At 47.9% G+C, this 16,021-nt stretch overlaps 1 protein-coding gene across 5 annotated transcripts in view; it reads right to left on the reverse strand.

Annotated features, from left to right (window-relative positions):
• The window catches only part of LOC119955438 (tetratricopeptide repeat protein 28-like), a 390,291-nt gene that overhangs the window by 314,669 nt on the left and 59,601 nt on the right, over positions 1 to 16,021 (reverse strand). For all 5 annotated transcript variants that reach the window (XM_038781602.1, XM_038781600.1, XM_038781597.1 and 2 more), the window contains exons 8-10: positions 12,075 to 12,246; positions 4,046 to 5,122; positions 1,685 to 1,870 (exon numbers count right to left, since the gene is read on the reverse strand). In XM_038781602.1, the coding sequence (XP_038637530.1) occupies positions 1,685 to 1,870; positions 4,046 to 5,122; positions 12,075 to 12,246 (1,435 nt within the window). The remainder of the gene's footprint in view (positions 1 to 1,684; positions 1,871 to 4,045; positions 5,123 to 12,074; positions 12,247 to 16,021) is intronic.

Below are 16,021 nucleotides of genomic sequence, written 5' to 3' on the forward strand. Positions count from 1 at the left end.
GAAATCTCAGCAAATTACAGCATGAACAACATGGCAAGGCTGCTGATCGGTACAACAGGATGAGCAACATAACGATGGGCTTCTGAAAGATGTGACATTCACAGTTCACAGAGTTTTGACTCAATCCTGTTACTACACTAGCTAACCTGTGCTTTTTAGGGAAGCAGTTTTGTTGTTTGAATGGATCACTCAGTATCCAGTGGAGTCCTACTACAGGGAAAACATCTTGAACATCATAACCAACATTGTTCCACTAACGAGACAAGCACAAGACCTCATGGCAACAACCACAGTCCAAACACTGGTGCTTCCTCAACTATGTCATCGTTCGTGCACAAACCCCTGTCACAGCTGCACAACTTCATGTCCCTCCATCTGGGAAAAGGAGCACATACTGGGGGATCTCAAGGACATTGTGATTGCGACTATATTCAAGAAGTGAGACAAGTCCAATTGCAGTAACTACAGGGGAATCTCCCTGCTGCCTGCTGCAGGGAACATCAATGCAAAGATCTTCCTCAATCATCTCCCAGTTGCCAGAGAAGCCCTTTCAGAGTCGCAGTGGCTTTCTCCCATTTTCTACAACAGCATTTTCAAAACCCACAACCGCTATCATCTAGAAGGCCAAGAGCAGCAGGCACATGAGAAGTGGAGTTGGAAACAAGTCAGAATTAAACAGAACTGAGGTGGATATTCTGAATGAAGGCCCAGGTTAATACAAGTTAAAGTGACTCCCCAGAGGGGATCCTACAGCCTGAGAGTTCTGCCAAAAGGTTTCAGCCAACGAGGGTAGAATACATTTGTTAGCCATCAACTGGTGCTTCTCAATCACTTTGCATCCTGGAAGGACAGTCAGCTGGAAAACAACTTCAACATCCGAAGCAAGGACACTGATCATCTATCTCACAATAATCCTCTACTATTTTTACCCTCCCCTTCTGCCTGTGTGTGTTTGAGTAAAGGGTGGTATGGTAAAGGAGGGGGAGTAGTAAATTAGTTGGTTGTTATTTTATCATAATTATTGCATGTCTTATCTCTATTGTCTTTCTATATAAACAGTTGTGTTTCACTAACAAATCTGGTACCTGTAAGTCATTGGAACAGTCAAGGGTCAAAGATCTCAGAAACCTTATATGAATTATTGGTTAATGCACTTGTGTTGGGACTCCAGGGCCTTTTGACTGCACACTAGCCCAGGGTATCGTAACACCGCCCAGTCCCCTCTGACACTTCAAGCTCAGTCCCCTCTGACATGTCAACTCACCCAGTCCCCTCTGACACGTCAACTCACCCAGTCCCCTCTGACATGTCAACTCCTCCAGTCCCCTCCGACACTTGAACTCGCCCAGCCTATTCTAACCTCCACTCTTGAATGCTTGGTAGGTGCTATCTCAGGTCATGTGAAGCCCTGATTATGAAATGTTATTTGCTTATTAATTGTGTTTAACTGTACACAGGTAGTGGGAGTTAACTGATGTTTTGTTTGTGTACAAATAAAGGCACTTATTTAAAATGTGGTCTGGTTGAGCTTGGAGGTGTATGCTTGTAGTGTTTCACTCTGCAAATAAATACAAGTCAAGCAAAGCTTGGCTCCAGTACCTTCGCCAATGGGTTTGCCGGATTTGAGCATGAAGCACGAGTACGGGGTTTAAAGTCAGCGCAGTGGTCAATCTGGTTCACTTACCTGGATGAGATGCTTGTCTGGGACAATCAAGAGGTTGCTGCCTTGCTGTAGCTCCTCCAGCAGCTCAGTCACGGGTCCAAAGAGCAGCAGGTACATTTGTTTCCAGTGTTCAATCTCCTTTTCATCTTCCGGCAGACTCCCTGCAGCCTCGGAATCCTTACATGACGAGCGGGACATCTGCCGTCTCTGAAGCAGAAAGAAGTCAGAACAAAGGGGATGAGGGCCAATTACCCTCACATACAAAATTCACTTTTAGAATTTTTAACTGTGTATATTTCAAAGTTGGAAAGAAAGTGAAAGAAAGTGTTACCGTCACAATCCCATGTGGACATCCACACCGCAGTTCATCATTATAATACTCATTTTCAGTTAAGTTCTCATCATTTTCCGAGGTTGTTTACACCTAGTCCCTAATGAGTCTCCCCACTCTGATTCTTCCAAGTACCCACATTATAAAAGAATTTGGAGAATGTCACCAATTTCCGATGAGACAAGCAAAAACCATCCGTATTGTAAACTAATCAAAGTGAATATTGCCACAGTGGTTAGCACTGCTGCCTCATGGTGCCGAGGTCCCAGCCCTGGGTCACTGTCTGTGTGGAGTTTGCACATTCTCCCCGTGTCTGCGTGGATCTCACCTTTACAACCCAAAAGATGTGCAGCGTAGATGGATTGGCCACGCTAAATTGCCCCTTAATTGGAAAAAAAAATTTATTAAAAAAATATATATCCCCACCAGTGTGTCAGTCAATGAGATGGAGACGGGGGGCAGAAGGTACTTAGGGCGAAATTCTCCCCCCCCCACGACGGGTGGGAGAATAGCGGGAGGGCCTTCCCGACTTTTTTGACGCCCTCCCGCTATTCTCCCACCCCCCCGCCGAAATCCCGACACGAATCGCTGCCGCCGTTTTTTTACGGCCGGCAGCGATTCACAGCTGTTAGAAGGGCCGAAGTCCCAGCCCTTTACGACCTTTTTACGAACGGCAAACACACCTGGTCCTGCCATTCGTAAAAACGTCGTGACCACCTGGAAAAAAATAACCATGGCACCGATTGGCACGGCAGTACCACGGCCGTGCCAAGGGTGCCATGGGCCCGCGATCGGTGCCCACCGATCGCGGGCAGCGGGCCCGATGCCCGCGCACTATTTGTCCTTCCGCCGCCCCGCAGTATCAATACGCGGGGCGGCTGAGGGGCAACCCGGACCGCGCATGCGCGGGTTTCGCGCAAAAACGCGATGACGTCACCCGCGCATGCGCGGGTGGAGTCTTCCCACCTGCGCATGCGCGGCTGACGTCATATGACGCGTCAGCCGGCGCTAAGTCCGACAAGCGGGCTTAACGATTTTCGTTAAGCCCGACTTGTCGGGGCCTCCGACGTCGGGCTGCTAGCCCCGACGGGGGACCAGAATCGGTCCCCCGTCGGGAAGGGGCGCGATGCCGTAAAACCCGCCCGGGTTTTACGGCAGTTTGACGATTTCTCCCGTTTTGGGAGAATTTCGCCCAAGATGGCTGAATGAGAAACAGACTCAGTATATCATGTAAAGTTGCTTCAAATGGCAGAGTGTATTTGAACAGGATCACGACAAACTACAGGAAATGGAGCTTATTTCAAGAATATTTGCAAACTACAGCAAACAGACCCATGACGGAAACTATAACAAAGTCTCCCAATAAAAACAGGATTAATTTTCCAGTAAAATGCAGTGTGTGGAGGGTAGTTATAAAATACAAATAATGTGCATGAGTCAGTCCTTTTTATTACAGAAGTAGCCTCATTGACAAAAGGGAGTTTTCCAATCATCTCAACTTTGTCCAGGCCTTGTGACACCGCCCCCCCCCCCTCCCCCCACCAAGGTGGCACAGAGGGACCCGGGTCCAATTCCAGCCTCGGGTCACTGTCTGTCTGGAGTCTGCACGTTCTCTCCGTGTCTGCATGAGTTTCCTCTGGGTTTCCTCCCACAGTCCAAAGATGTGCGGGTTAGGTGGATTGGGCATTAATTGCCCCTAAGGTGTCCAAAGGTTAGGCGGGGGTTACAGGATTACAGGGAAAGGGTGCTATTTCGAAGGGTGGGAGCAGACTTGATGGTCTGAATGACCTCCTTCTCCACTGTAGGGATTCTATGATTCTATATGATGCTGAAATTAATTGGCTTTAAATTTCCTGTGCCATTCGAGCTCTTTAGAAATGCACTGTTATTCCTACATAGGGCTCAATGGATCCAAGCCCTAGTTATTGTGCTCAATTCTCTGGAGGGAGGCTTGGATGCACAACATTCTGACTCGGCTTAAGGGAGGTATGGAGTGAGCCAGGGCTGATACTTTTGCATATTGGAGCAGGGCTCCTTCACACGGCCACTACCTTTTTTTGTTTTTCCACACTGGTTTGCCTGAGCCTTCTCTTTGGGATGTTCCTGGCTTCAGTCTCATAAAGCAGAGACCTGCTCTTCAGCAACTGCAGGAACTGGCAGATCTGCCCATGGATTGCCTCCGACACCACGCTGCTGGTGGCGTGAAAGTGGACCACGCCTTCCTTCGCCTTCAACACCCACAAATAGAGACCCGTTTCCACCAACGAGTAGTACAACACTGGCCCGGAGATGACATCCAGGATGCTGCAAAGCTCCTCCATACTCGGGATGACTGACCCTGAAGATACATCCATTGAGTTGCTCCATGCTGGGGGTTGCTCGATCCTAAATGCAAACGTCAGAAATCGGTGTCTCCTCCCGGCCTCTGCATACTGAAGTGTCTTTGTACTGTCACCGAGCTTTTCAAGGATTGACTGGATCCCATCATAGCTCTCCAGAAGAACACCATTGGTTTCTTTCGGCAGTGCTATCCCCTCAAATCTGAATCTCCTACTCAGCCAATTGTAATATGCTATCACTTCCTTGAAGGCCTTACATCCTTTCATCAGTTCCTTCACGGAATAGGAAAACTGGCAGTTGCTCGCAATCTTGAACTTGCACTTGTAGATCAACTCATCCTCCCCAGCATCCTCCGCGGCTTCCAGAGCCTGTTCGTAGAAGTATAAGGCATGCCGATGCTGAGCCGTGCCTTTATAAACTCCCGCAAGACCAAGTGCAGCCTGGCATTTCAGTTTGGGATCATCCCCCCTGCTGTCGTGATCCCAAGCTTGCTGGTACCAATTTGCTGCCTCCTCAAAGTTCTCTGTTGCCCTGTAGATGTCCCCGAGTCTAATCAGTGCTGCTAATCGAAGTTGCCGCTCTCCTATGGATCTGGACAAGTTGAAGCTCTGGTGAGCATGGGTCATTGCAAGATCATAGTTGCCGAGCACTGTGTGAATCACACCCATTGCCCCGTGGGCTTCAGCTGCCGCTGTACTATTGCCCAGCATCTTGCTCAGCTCACAGTACTGCTGGTAGTTGATCACTGACTCGTTGTAGAGCCCCAATTTCTCTTGTAGTTTGGCAACCTGCAACTCAAACAAACAAACAGTGAGTTAGGATTTCCTGCTGATACTTCCCACTTCTCCAAATCCCTTTTAACAGTGAAAGCATGAGAGATGTTCCTCCCTTTTGTACCTAGGGATCATTTAGAATGTTGTCTAGAGTCACACAAAGCAGCTCCCCCAGGCTTTTAACAACAAGTTATGTTGACACAGAATAATTAAACATCCCCAGGTATTCACAGGATAATCTGGAACTGAGTCACAAAAGGAGGTATTAGGGCTGGCCACCAGACGTTTGGTCAAAAACGTAAATTTAAGGAGCTAATCGTGTTATTGTCATCCAACTTGCTGACAAGGGTGGTGCTGTTCTTGTCTGGCCTACTGACTACCCTGCAGAGGCCGAGCGCCAACTCCCAGACACTTCTTCTTACCTCCCCTTGGAACCCACCGCTCAACATCAAGCCATTGTTTCCAGGACTGTCACTGACCTCATCTCCTCTTGAGGTCTTCCCTCCGCAGCCTCCAACTTCATGATACTCAACCTCGCACAGAATGCTTCTACCACCTCCCCAAAGTCCACAAACGGGGCTGTCCAGCTAGACATATTGTATCAACCTGCTCCTCTCCACTGAACTCCCCTCCCCGCTCTTCCCCACTCAACTGATTTCTTCCGAATTTTACTCTATTTTTCAATCGCTTGTCCAGTAATGTCCCACCCACTAACTCTTCTGATGCCTTACATAATTTCAACAATTTCCAGTTTCTTGCCCTAACCGCCTTCTCTTCACTACAGATGTCCAATCCTTCGACAATTTTTATTGCCACTTGCCCTCCATTGCACAAACCTGCCTTTGTCCTTTTGAAATACACTGTCCTCCGTACAGTTCACAATACAGTGAATCCTCAACATGACGGCATCCCTGAAAATCATGACTTTAAGTGAAGTGACTGCGTATCATAGAATTCAGCCCATTGAGTCTGTACCAACCCTCTGAAATAGCACTTCACCCAAGCCCCCCCCCCCCCCCCCCCCCAATCCCACTAACCCTTAGCCTAACTTAACTTAACCCCCGGTATCTATGTATTTACATTACGGACCTTGTGTTGCCCTTTTATGTATTTTCTTTTTCTTTTAATTTCTTTTAATGTACTAAATGTTTGAGCTGCTTGCAGAAAAATGCTTTTCATTGTACCTCGGTACACGTGACAATAAACAAATCCATTCACTACCAAGTGCATCCTGGGTTCCCATCAGAATCAATGTTTAAACCGGAGTTAGGTTCCTACGGACATCTTTTGCCCAGAAAAAGCAATGTACGGGGAGGCACGATGGTTAGCACTGCTACCTCAGCACCAGGGACCGGAGTTCGATTCCGACCTCGGGTGACTGTGTGGAGTTTGCGTATTCTCCATGTGTCTGTGTGGGTTTCATCCGGATGCTCCGGTTTCCTCCCACAGTCCAAAGATGTGCAGGGTTAGGTGAACTGGCCATGTTAAATTGTCCCTTAGTGTCCAAAGATGTGTAGGTAAGGTTGGTTATTGGGATAGGTTATTGGGAGTGGGCTTGAGTGGAGTGCTATTTCAGAGGGCCAGTGCAGACTCGATGGGCCGAAAGGCTTTCTTCTGCACTGTAGGGATTTTATGATTCCATGATACCAGTTGAAATATTGTACCGTTCATGTGTAGTCTCTGTGCATTGCAAGCTAAAATGGCTTGCAGAATAAAACAAACCATTAAATATAAAATAACAGTAAGTTAATTCAGGACATTTCTCAGCAGAATTTTTTTTTAAACACCAGAAGTTTGGTTACAGCATTTAAGAGGCATTTAGGCATGCACTTGTGATGCCCAGGCATACAAGGCTATGGGCCAAATGCTGCAAAATGGGATTAGAATAGTTCGATGGTTGTTCTTGACTAGCGCAGACGTGATGGGCCGAAGGGCCTTTTCTGTGCTGTGGACCTCTTTGACTCTAAGTTCAAATGCTGTACATTCCTATATGCCTCCATTCAGAAATTAAATAAGCTTTAAATAATATAAATTTAAAAATATATCAAAAACACAATATACGTGAAAATACTACAAATAAATGTTTAAATAAATTGCCCGCACCAAAAATAGCAACTGTAATCCTTTATTCAGAAAGGGAGACAGAGAGCAGAAAACTACAGGCAAGTTAGCCTAACATTTGTCATAGGGAAATTGTAATGAGGTATTATTAAAGATGTTATAATAGGTGACTTAGAAAAGTTTAAGGCAATCGGGCAAAAGTTTAAGGCAATCGGGCAAAGTCAACATGGTTTTGTGAAAGGGAAATCATGTTTGGCCAAATTTCACAGGAGTAGGAATGTCTTGCTGCAGTTATACAGGTCCTTGGTGAGGTCACACCTTGAATATTGTGTACAGTTGTGGTCTCCTAATTTGAAGAAAGACAGTCTTGCTGTTGAGGGTGTCCAGCGAAGGTTCACCAGACTAATTCCTAAGATGGCAGGACTGACAAATGAAGAAAGACTGGATCGACTGGGCTTCTCCTCACTGGAGTTTAGAAGAATGAGAGGGGATCTCATAGAAACATATAAAGTCTTGATGGGACTGAACAGGCTAGATGCAGGTAGAATGTTCCTGATGTTGGCGACATCCAGAACTAAGGGTCACAGCCTAAGAATAAGGGATAAGCTATTCGGGACTGAGATGAGGAAGAATGTCTCCTCTCAGAGAGTTGTGAACGTGTGGAGTTCTCTACCACAAAAAGCTGTCGTGGCCAGTTCGTTGGATATATTCAAGAGGGAGCTGGACATGGCCCTTGCAACTAAAGGGACCAAGGGGTATCTATCTTTTTATTGTCACAAGTAGGCTTACATTAACACGGCAATGAAGTTACTGTGAAATGCCCCTAGTCGCCACATTCCGGAGCCTGTTCGTGTACACAGAGGGAGAATTCTGAATTCTCAACCGGTACGGGAATTGAACCCACACTGCTAGCCTTGTTCTGCATCACAAACCAGCTGCCTTGCCCACTGAGAGGAAATGGGAGAGGATACTAAATTTGCATGATCAGCCATGATCATATTGAATGGTGGTGCAGATCGAAGGACCAAATGGCCAACTCCTGCACCTATTTTCTATGTTTCTTTGAAGGAGAACTGGTGGATATACTGTACTTAGGTTTCTAGAAGATATTCAATGAGGCAACACATCAAAGTTTATTGCGGAAAGTTAAGTCTCATGGTGTCAAGTGTAACATATCGGCCTGGATAGAAGATCAACTAGTTAACAGGAAACAGGGTATCCAAAATGGGTCATTTTCTGGTTGGTGGGATGTAACAGGCTATCCTATCTCAACAAATCACCTTCACCCTGCCCACCAGGCTTGTAAAATTCAATTTAGGAAACTGGGCCCAGTCCCAAGCTACTTGCACCCTCAAGTGAGGGGCACACGGTCGCGCAGTTGCTTCACAGCTCCAGGGTCCCAGGTTCGATTCCCGGCTTGGGTCACTGTCTGCGCGTAGTCTGCAGGTTCTCCCGTGTCTGAGTGGGTTTCCTCTGGGTGCTCTGGTTTCCTCCCACAGTCCAAAGATGTGCAGGTTAGGTGGATTGGCCATGTTAAATTGCCCTTAGTGTCCAAAAAGGTTACGTGGGGTTACTGAGTTACGGGGATAGAGTGGGGGTGTGGCCTTGGTTAGGGTGCTCTTTCCAAGGGCCTGTGCAGACTCGGTGGGCCAAATGGACTCCTTCTACACTGTAAATTCTATGATTCTATGTTCAGGGTCGGTGAATTGGCCACGCTAAATTGCCCCCGAATTGGAAAAAAAGAATTGGGTACTCTAAATTAGGTTAGGTTTGTATCTACAGGAGTTTAGATGTCAGAGGCGACTTGATTGAAATCTTAAAGATCTGAGGGGTATTGACAGGGTGGATGTGGAGAGGATGTTTCGTCTTGTGGGAGAATTTAGAACCAGGAGGTCACTGTTTTAAAATAAGGAGTCGCTCATTTAAAATAGAGATGGAATATTTTCTCCCAGAGGGTGATGAGTCTCTAGAACTTTCTTCCTCAAAAGGCGGTGGAAGCAGAGTCCTTGAATATTGTTAAGGCCTGATTAGGCCAGAGCCTGATAGGTTCTTGATTTACAAGTGGGTGAAAGGTTATCGGAGTTGGCAGGAGTCTGGAGTGGAGTTTATAGTCAGATCAGACATGATCTCATTGAATGGAAGATGATGAGACAGGCATCCATTTCGCCATTGCTAAAAAAGGATAATGACCCGGTGGAGTGTGGGTTGTACAGGCCAATACCTCTGCTAAATGTGGATGCCAAGGTTCTTGCCAACGTGTTGCTTAGGCTGGAAGAGTGCCTTCCGCAGGTGATTGGGGAAGATCAGAAGGGATTCGTAAAGGAAAGGCAGTTGTCACTAAACGTGCAGCATTTGGTAAACGTGGTGCTCTCTCCGTCAGAAGGGAGGGAACTGGAGGTGGTGGCGGCGCTGGACGGGAGAGGCATTTGACCGCGTAGAGTGGAGTTACTTGTTTGTGGTGTTGGAAAAGTTTGGGATTTGGCCTAAGTTTGTGGCATGGGTTAAATTATTATATAGGGAATCAAAGGCGCGTGTGCGTACGAATGAGGTGAATTTGGGGTATTTTCAGTTACATAGGGGAACACAGCAGGGGTGTCCCATGCCCCCCCCCCCCCCTCCTGGCGATAGAGCCCTTGGCCATAGAGCTGAGGTGCTCGGATAAGTGAAAGGGGATAGTGAGGGGTGGGAGTGGGGTTGGAATTTCTCACAATGATTTCTTGTTGTACATCTCCAACACGGGTCCCAAGGTGGGGGATATAGTGGGGCTGCTCAGGCGATTCGGGGCTCTTTCAGGCTATAAGCTGAATCTGGAAAAAAGTGAATATTGTTTGGTGTCTTCTCCAGAGGCGGGAATTGGCTTGCGGAGGGGGGGGGGGGGGCATTTCTGGTGGCGACTACCCACTTTAGGTATTTGAATAATAGATTGTACAGTGCAGATGAGGCCATTCGGCCTATTGATTCTGCATCGCCCCTTGGAAAGAGCACCCCACTTAAGCACTCACTTCCAACCTATCCACGTAACCCAATAACCCCACCTAACCTTTTTTGGACACTAATGGCAATTTAGCATGGCCAATCCACCTAAACCGCACATCTTTGGACAGTGGGAGGAAACCGGAGCACCCGGAGGAAACTCACTCAGACACGGGGAGAACGTGCAGACTCTGCACAGATAGTGACCCAAGCCGGGAATCAAACCTGGGACCCTGGAGCTCTGAAGCAACTGCGCTACCGTGCTGCCCCGCACTTGGGGGTGCAGGTAGCTTGGGGCAGGGCCCGGTTTCGTAAATTGAATTTTACAAGCCTGGTGGGCAGAATCAAGGCGGATTTGTTGAGATAGGACAGCCTTCCCCTGTCATTGGCAGGGTGGGTGCAGGCAGTACAGATGAATAACTTGCCACGGTGTTTATTCTTATTTCAGTGCAGACTGGTCTTTATACCTAAATGATCTTTTATGGGTGTAGAACGGTTGATTTTGTTGTTTGTTTCGGCAGGTAACGTTGCAAGGATTCGGAAGACAGTGCTTCAGAGAGCGCGGCAGTCAAGGGGTCTAGCTCTTCCGAACCTGCTGTATTATAATTGGGCGCCTAATGCAGAGAATGTGCGTGTTCGGAGCAGGGAGCTGGACGCTGGACGCTATGTGGGTGAGGATGGAAGCAGGCTGATAAGATAAGAACAGTACAGCACAGAACAGGCCCTTCGGCCCTCGATGTTGTGCCGAGCAATGATCACCCTACTTAAACCCACGTAACCCGTATACCCGTAACCCAACAATCCCCCGCATTAACCTTACACTACGGGCAATTTAGCATGGCCAATCTACCTAACCCGCACATCTTTGGACTGTGGGAGGAAACCGGAGCACCCGGAGGAAACCCACGCACACACGGGGAGGACGTGCAGACTCCACACAGACAGTGACCCAGCCGGGAATCGAACCTGGGACCCTGGAGCTGTGAAGCATTGATGCTAACCACCATGCTACCGTGAGGCTCTTGTGGGGGTACAGGGCTGCGGGTGCTGACAATGGTATCACTCCCGTTAACCCCAGGAAAATATTTGGAGGGTCCAGTGGTTGTGGCCGCATTGAAGATATGGAGGCAATTTTGAAAGCATTTTAGGTTGGGGGGTCAAAGTTGATGCTAATCTGAGGGAATCCAAGTGTTAGAGCGGCGAGATTGGATTCTAGGTTTCAGGGGGTGTTGGAAATTAAAGACTTATTTCTAGAAGGGTGATTCGCGCGGTTGGAAGAGTTGATGGAGAAGTGTAGGGTTCCATGAGGGGAGGCCTTTAGGTATGTGCAGCCGCAGGATTTTGTGAAGAAGATTTTCCCGACTTTTCCGGTGGCACTGCCCTCCTCGTTGTTGGAGGGGGTGCTATCGGTGATTGGAGGATCTGGCAGTAGATAGGGCATTGTTGGAGGGGGTTAAGGCAAAGTGAGAGGAGGAGCTGGGATGGCGCTGGAGGAAGGACTGTGGTGTGAAGTGTTGCGGAGGGTGAATGACTCAACCTTGTGAGTGAGGCTGGAGTTGATACAGCTAAACATGGTACACAAGATGCACCTGACCAAGTCGAGGATGAGCCGGTTATTTGTGGAAGGGGCCGGCCAATTATGTACACACATTCTGGTCCTGCCCAAAGTTGGAGGCATTTTGGAGGTCATTTTTCAGCACCATGTCGGGGGTCCTGCATGTAGACTTGGAACCCAGTCCCATGGAAACCATATTCAGGGTGTCGAACTTGCCGGAGCTGCAGACAGGAGCGGGGGCACTGAATTCAGACTGCATTCTGAGAGGGCCGAGGGGTCTGTCCCTGTGCTGTACTTTGCTTTGTATTGTTGTACCTGCTCTCCTTTCAGATCTCTCTCAGTATAATCAACAACTTATTTAGATTTTGAAACACCCACCTGATAATAAGCAGATGTTACATCCTGACAGTATCCAGTAGGGGGTCCCCCTATTAAGTATTCCAGGTACTTCTTCCCAAACACCAATGCTTTCTGGTACTGATGAATAATCCAATATGCCTTGGTCAGGTTCAGGTACACAGACACCTCTCTCTCAGAGCTCCAAAATTCCCTGCAGCAAATCACAACAGCACTGAAGTAAACATCACTTTGGGTTGTTACAGAATCCATTCAGCTTTGGAGAAAGGCACATCTCAAAGGGAAGCAACAGGCGATGACCAAGACGATATTATTTTAGTCATACACCGGTGAATCAGGAGGTGATCTTCACTTTCCTTCAGAGATGTTCGGTCACTCCACTGAAAATACCCAATACTCGAGAACACATCTATCATGTACAGCACCGCCAGGCAAGTTGATACCTTTACCCAGCGTTGGAACAGACTGTCTCAGATAGAAGTAATCGTCATGTACAGCACAGAAGGAGGCTGCTCAGTGCACTGTGCCTGTTTTGGTGAAAATGAGCTCTCCAGCCCAATTCGTGATGGTCTCTGTTGTGAGTTATATTCTGGGATAAGAATGTACACTTTTGGTTTCAGTTTCAAGTGAATTGGGGTATAATTTGTTTGGTTTAGTATGCACGTGTCTGCTCACAAACCATACTTGAATTTTTGACCCACCTGGGAGGCTTTTAGAAGCAAGAGAGTATAATCTGGTGTTCTTTGGGACTGTCATCATGTTTGTGGCAACACTGCATGCCACATTAATGGGAGCAGTGCAGAATCAGGAGCACTGTGGTTTCAGCAGCACAGTGAACTCTGGTATCAGGGGCAGTGTCCAGTGCAGTATAAGGATAACTGCACACTGCAGTATCAGAAGCACTGGAAACTGCAGTATCAGGAGCACTGTACACTGCGGTATCAGAAGCACTGTACACTGCGGTATCAGGAGCACTGTACACTGCGGTATCAGAAGCACTGTACACTGTGGTATCAGGAGCACTGTACACTGCGGTATCAGAAGCACTGTACACTGCGGTATCAGGAGCACTGTACACTGCGGTATCAGAAACACTGCACACTGCGGTATCAGGAGCACTGTACACTGCGGTATCAGAAACATTGCACACTGCGGTATCAGGAGAACTGTACACTGCGGTATCAGGAGCACTGTACACTGCGGTATCAGGAGCACTGTACACTGCGTATCAGGAGCACTGTACACTGCGGTATCGGCAGCACTGTACACTGCCATATCAGGAATACTGTACACAACGGTATCAGAAACACTGTACACTGCGGTATCAGGAATACTGTACACTGCCATATCAAGAGCACTGTACACTGCCATATCAGGAGCACTGTACACTGCCATATCAGGAATACTGTACACTGCGGTATCAGAAACACTGTACACTGCGGTATCAGGAGCACTGTACACTGCGGTATCAGGAGCACTGTACATTACGGTGTCAGGAGCACTGTCCACTGCGGTATCAGGAGCACTGCACACTGCGGTATCAGGAGCACTGTACACTGCGGTATCAGGAGCACTGTACACTGCGGTATCAGGAGCACTGTACACTGCGGTATCAGAAACATTGCACACTGCGGTATCAGGAGCACTGTCCATTGCGGTATCAGGAGCACTGTACACTGCGGTATCAGGAGCTTTGTACACTGCGGTATCAGGAGCACTGCACACTGCGGTATCAGGAGCACTGTACACTGCGGTATCAGGAGCACTGTACACTGCGGTATCAGGAGCACTGTACACTGCGGTATCAGGAGCACTGTACACTGCGGTATCAGGAGCACTGTACACTGCGGTATCAGGAGCACTGTACACTGCGGTATCAGGAGCACTCTACACTGTGGTATCAGGAGCACTGTACATTACAGTGTCAGGAGCACTGTACGCTGCGGTATCAGGAGCACTGTACATTAAGGTGTCAGGAGCACTGTACACTGCGGTATCAGGAGCACTGCACACTGTGGTATCAGGAGCACTGTACACTGCGGTATCAGGAGCACTGTACACTGCGGTATCAGGAGCACTGTACACTGCGGTATCAGGAGCACTGTACACTGTGGTATCAGAAACACTGGAAACTGTAGTATCAGAAACACTGGAAACTGTAGTATCAGGAGCACTGTACACTGTGGTATCAGAAACACTGTACACTGCGGTATCAGAAACACTATACACTGTGGTATTAGAAACACTGGAAACTGTAGTATCAGAAACACTGGAAACTGTAGTATCAGAAACACTGTACACTGCGGTATCAGGAGCTCTGCGCACTGCGGTATCAGGAGCACTGTACACTGCGGTATCAGGAGCTCTGCGCACTGCGGTATCAGGAGCACTGTACATTGCGGTATCAGGGGTACTGTACACTGCGGTATCAGAAACACTGGAAACTGTAGTATCAGAAACACTGGAAACTGTAGTATCAGGAGCACTGTACACTGTGGTATCAGAAACACTGTACACTGCGGTATCAGAAACACTATACACTGTGGTATTAGAAACACTGGAAACTGTAGTATCAGAAACACTGGAAACTGTAGTATCAGAAACACTGTACACTGCGGTATCAGGAGCTCTGCGCACTGCGGTATCAGGAGCACTGTACATTACGGTATCAGGAGCACACTGTACACTGCAGTATCAGAAACACTGTACACTGTGGTATCAGGAGCACTGTACACTGCAGTATCAGGAGCACTGTACACTGCGGTATCAGGAGCACTGTACACTGCGGTATCAGGAGCACTGTACACTGCGTATCAGGAGCACTGTACACTGTGGTATCAGGAGCACTGTACACTGCGGTATCGGCAGCACTGTAACACTGCGGTATCAGGAACATTGTACACTGAGGTATCAGGAGCACTGTACACTGCGGTATCAGAAACACTGTACACTGCGGTATCAGGAGCACTGTACACTGCCATATCAGGAATACTGTACACTACGGTATCAGAAACACTGTACACTGCAGTATTAGGAGCACTGTACACTGCGGTATCAGGAATACTGTACACTGCCATATCAGGAGCACTGTACACTGCCATATCAGGAATACTGTACACTGCGGTATCAGAAACACTGTACACTGCGGTATCAGGAGCACTGTACACTGCAGTATCAGGAGCACTGCACACTGCGGTATCAGGAGCACTGTACACTGCGGTATCAGGAGCACTGTACACTGCGGTATCAGGAGTACTGTACACTGCGATATCAGAAACACTGTACACTGTGGTATCAGAAACACTGGAAACTGTAGTATCAGGAGCTCTGCGCACTGCGGTATCAGAAACACTGCACACTGCGGTATCAGGAGCACTGTACACTGCGTATCAGGAGCACTGTACACTGTGGTATCAGGAGCACTGTACACTGCGGTATCGGCAGCACTGTAACACTGCGGTATCAGGAACATTGTACACTGAGGTATCAGGAGCACTATACACTGTGGTATCAGAAACACTGGAAACTGTAGTATCAGAAACACTGGAAACTGTAGTATCAGGAGCACTGTACACTGCGGTATCAAAGAACAAAGAACAAAGAAAAGTACAGCACAGGAGGAGCACTGTACACTGCGGTATCAGAAACACTGGAAACTGTAGTATCAGGAGCACTGTACACTGCGGTATCAGAAACATTGTACTCTGCGGTATCAGGAGCACTGTACACTGCAGTATCAGAAACACTGTACACTGCGGTATCAGGAGCACTGTACACTGCGGTATCAGGAGCACTGTACACTGCGGTATCAGGAGCACTGTACACTGTGGTATCAGAAACACTGTACACTGCGGTATCAGAAACACTGTACACTGCGGTATCAGGAGCACTGTACACTGCGGTATCAGAAACATGTACATCGCGGTATCAGGAGCACTGTAGACTGCAGTATCAGGAGCACTGCACAC

The sequence above is a fragment of the Scyliorhinus canicula genome, chromosome 21 (genome assembly GCF_902713615.1).
Source record: "Scyliorhinus canicula chromosome 21, sScyCan1.1, whole genome shotgun sequence".
Classification (NCBI taxonomy): domain Eukaryota; kingdom Metazoa; phylum Chordata; class Chondrichthyes; order Carcharhiniformes; family Scyliorhinidae; genus Scyliorhinus; species Scyliorhinus canicula.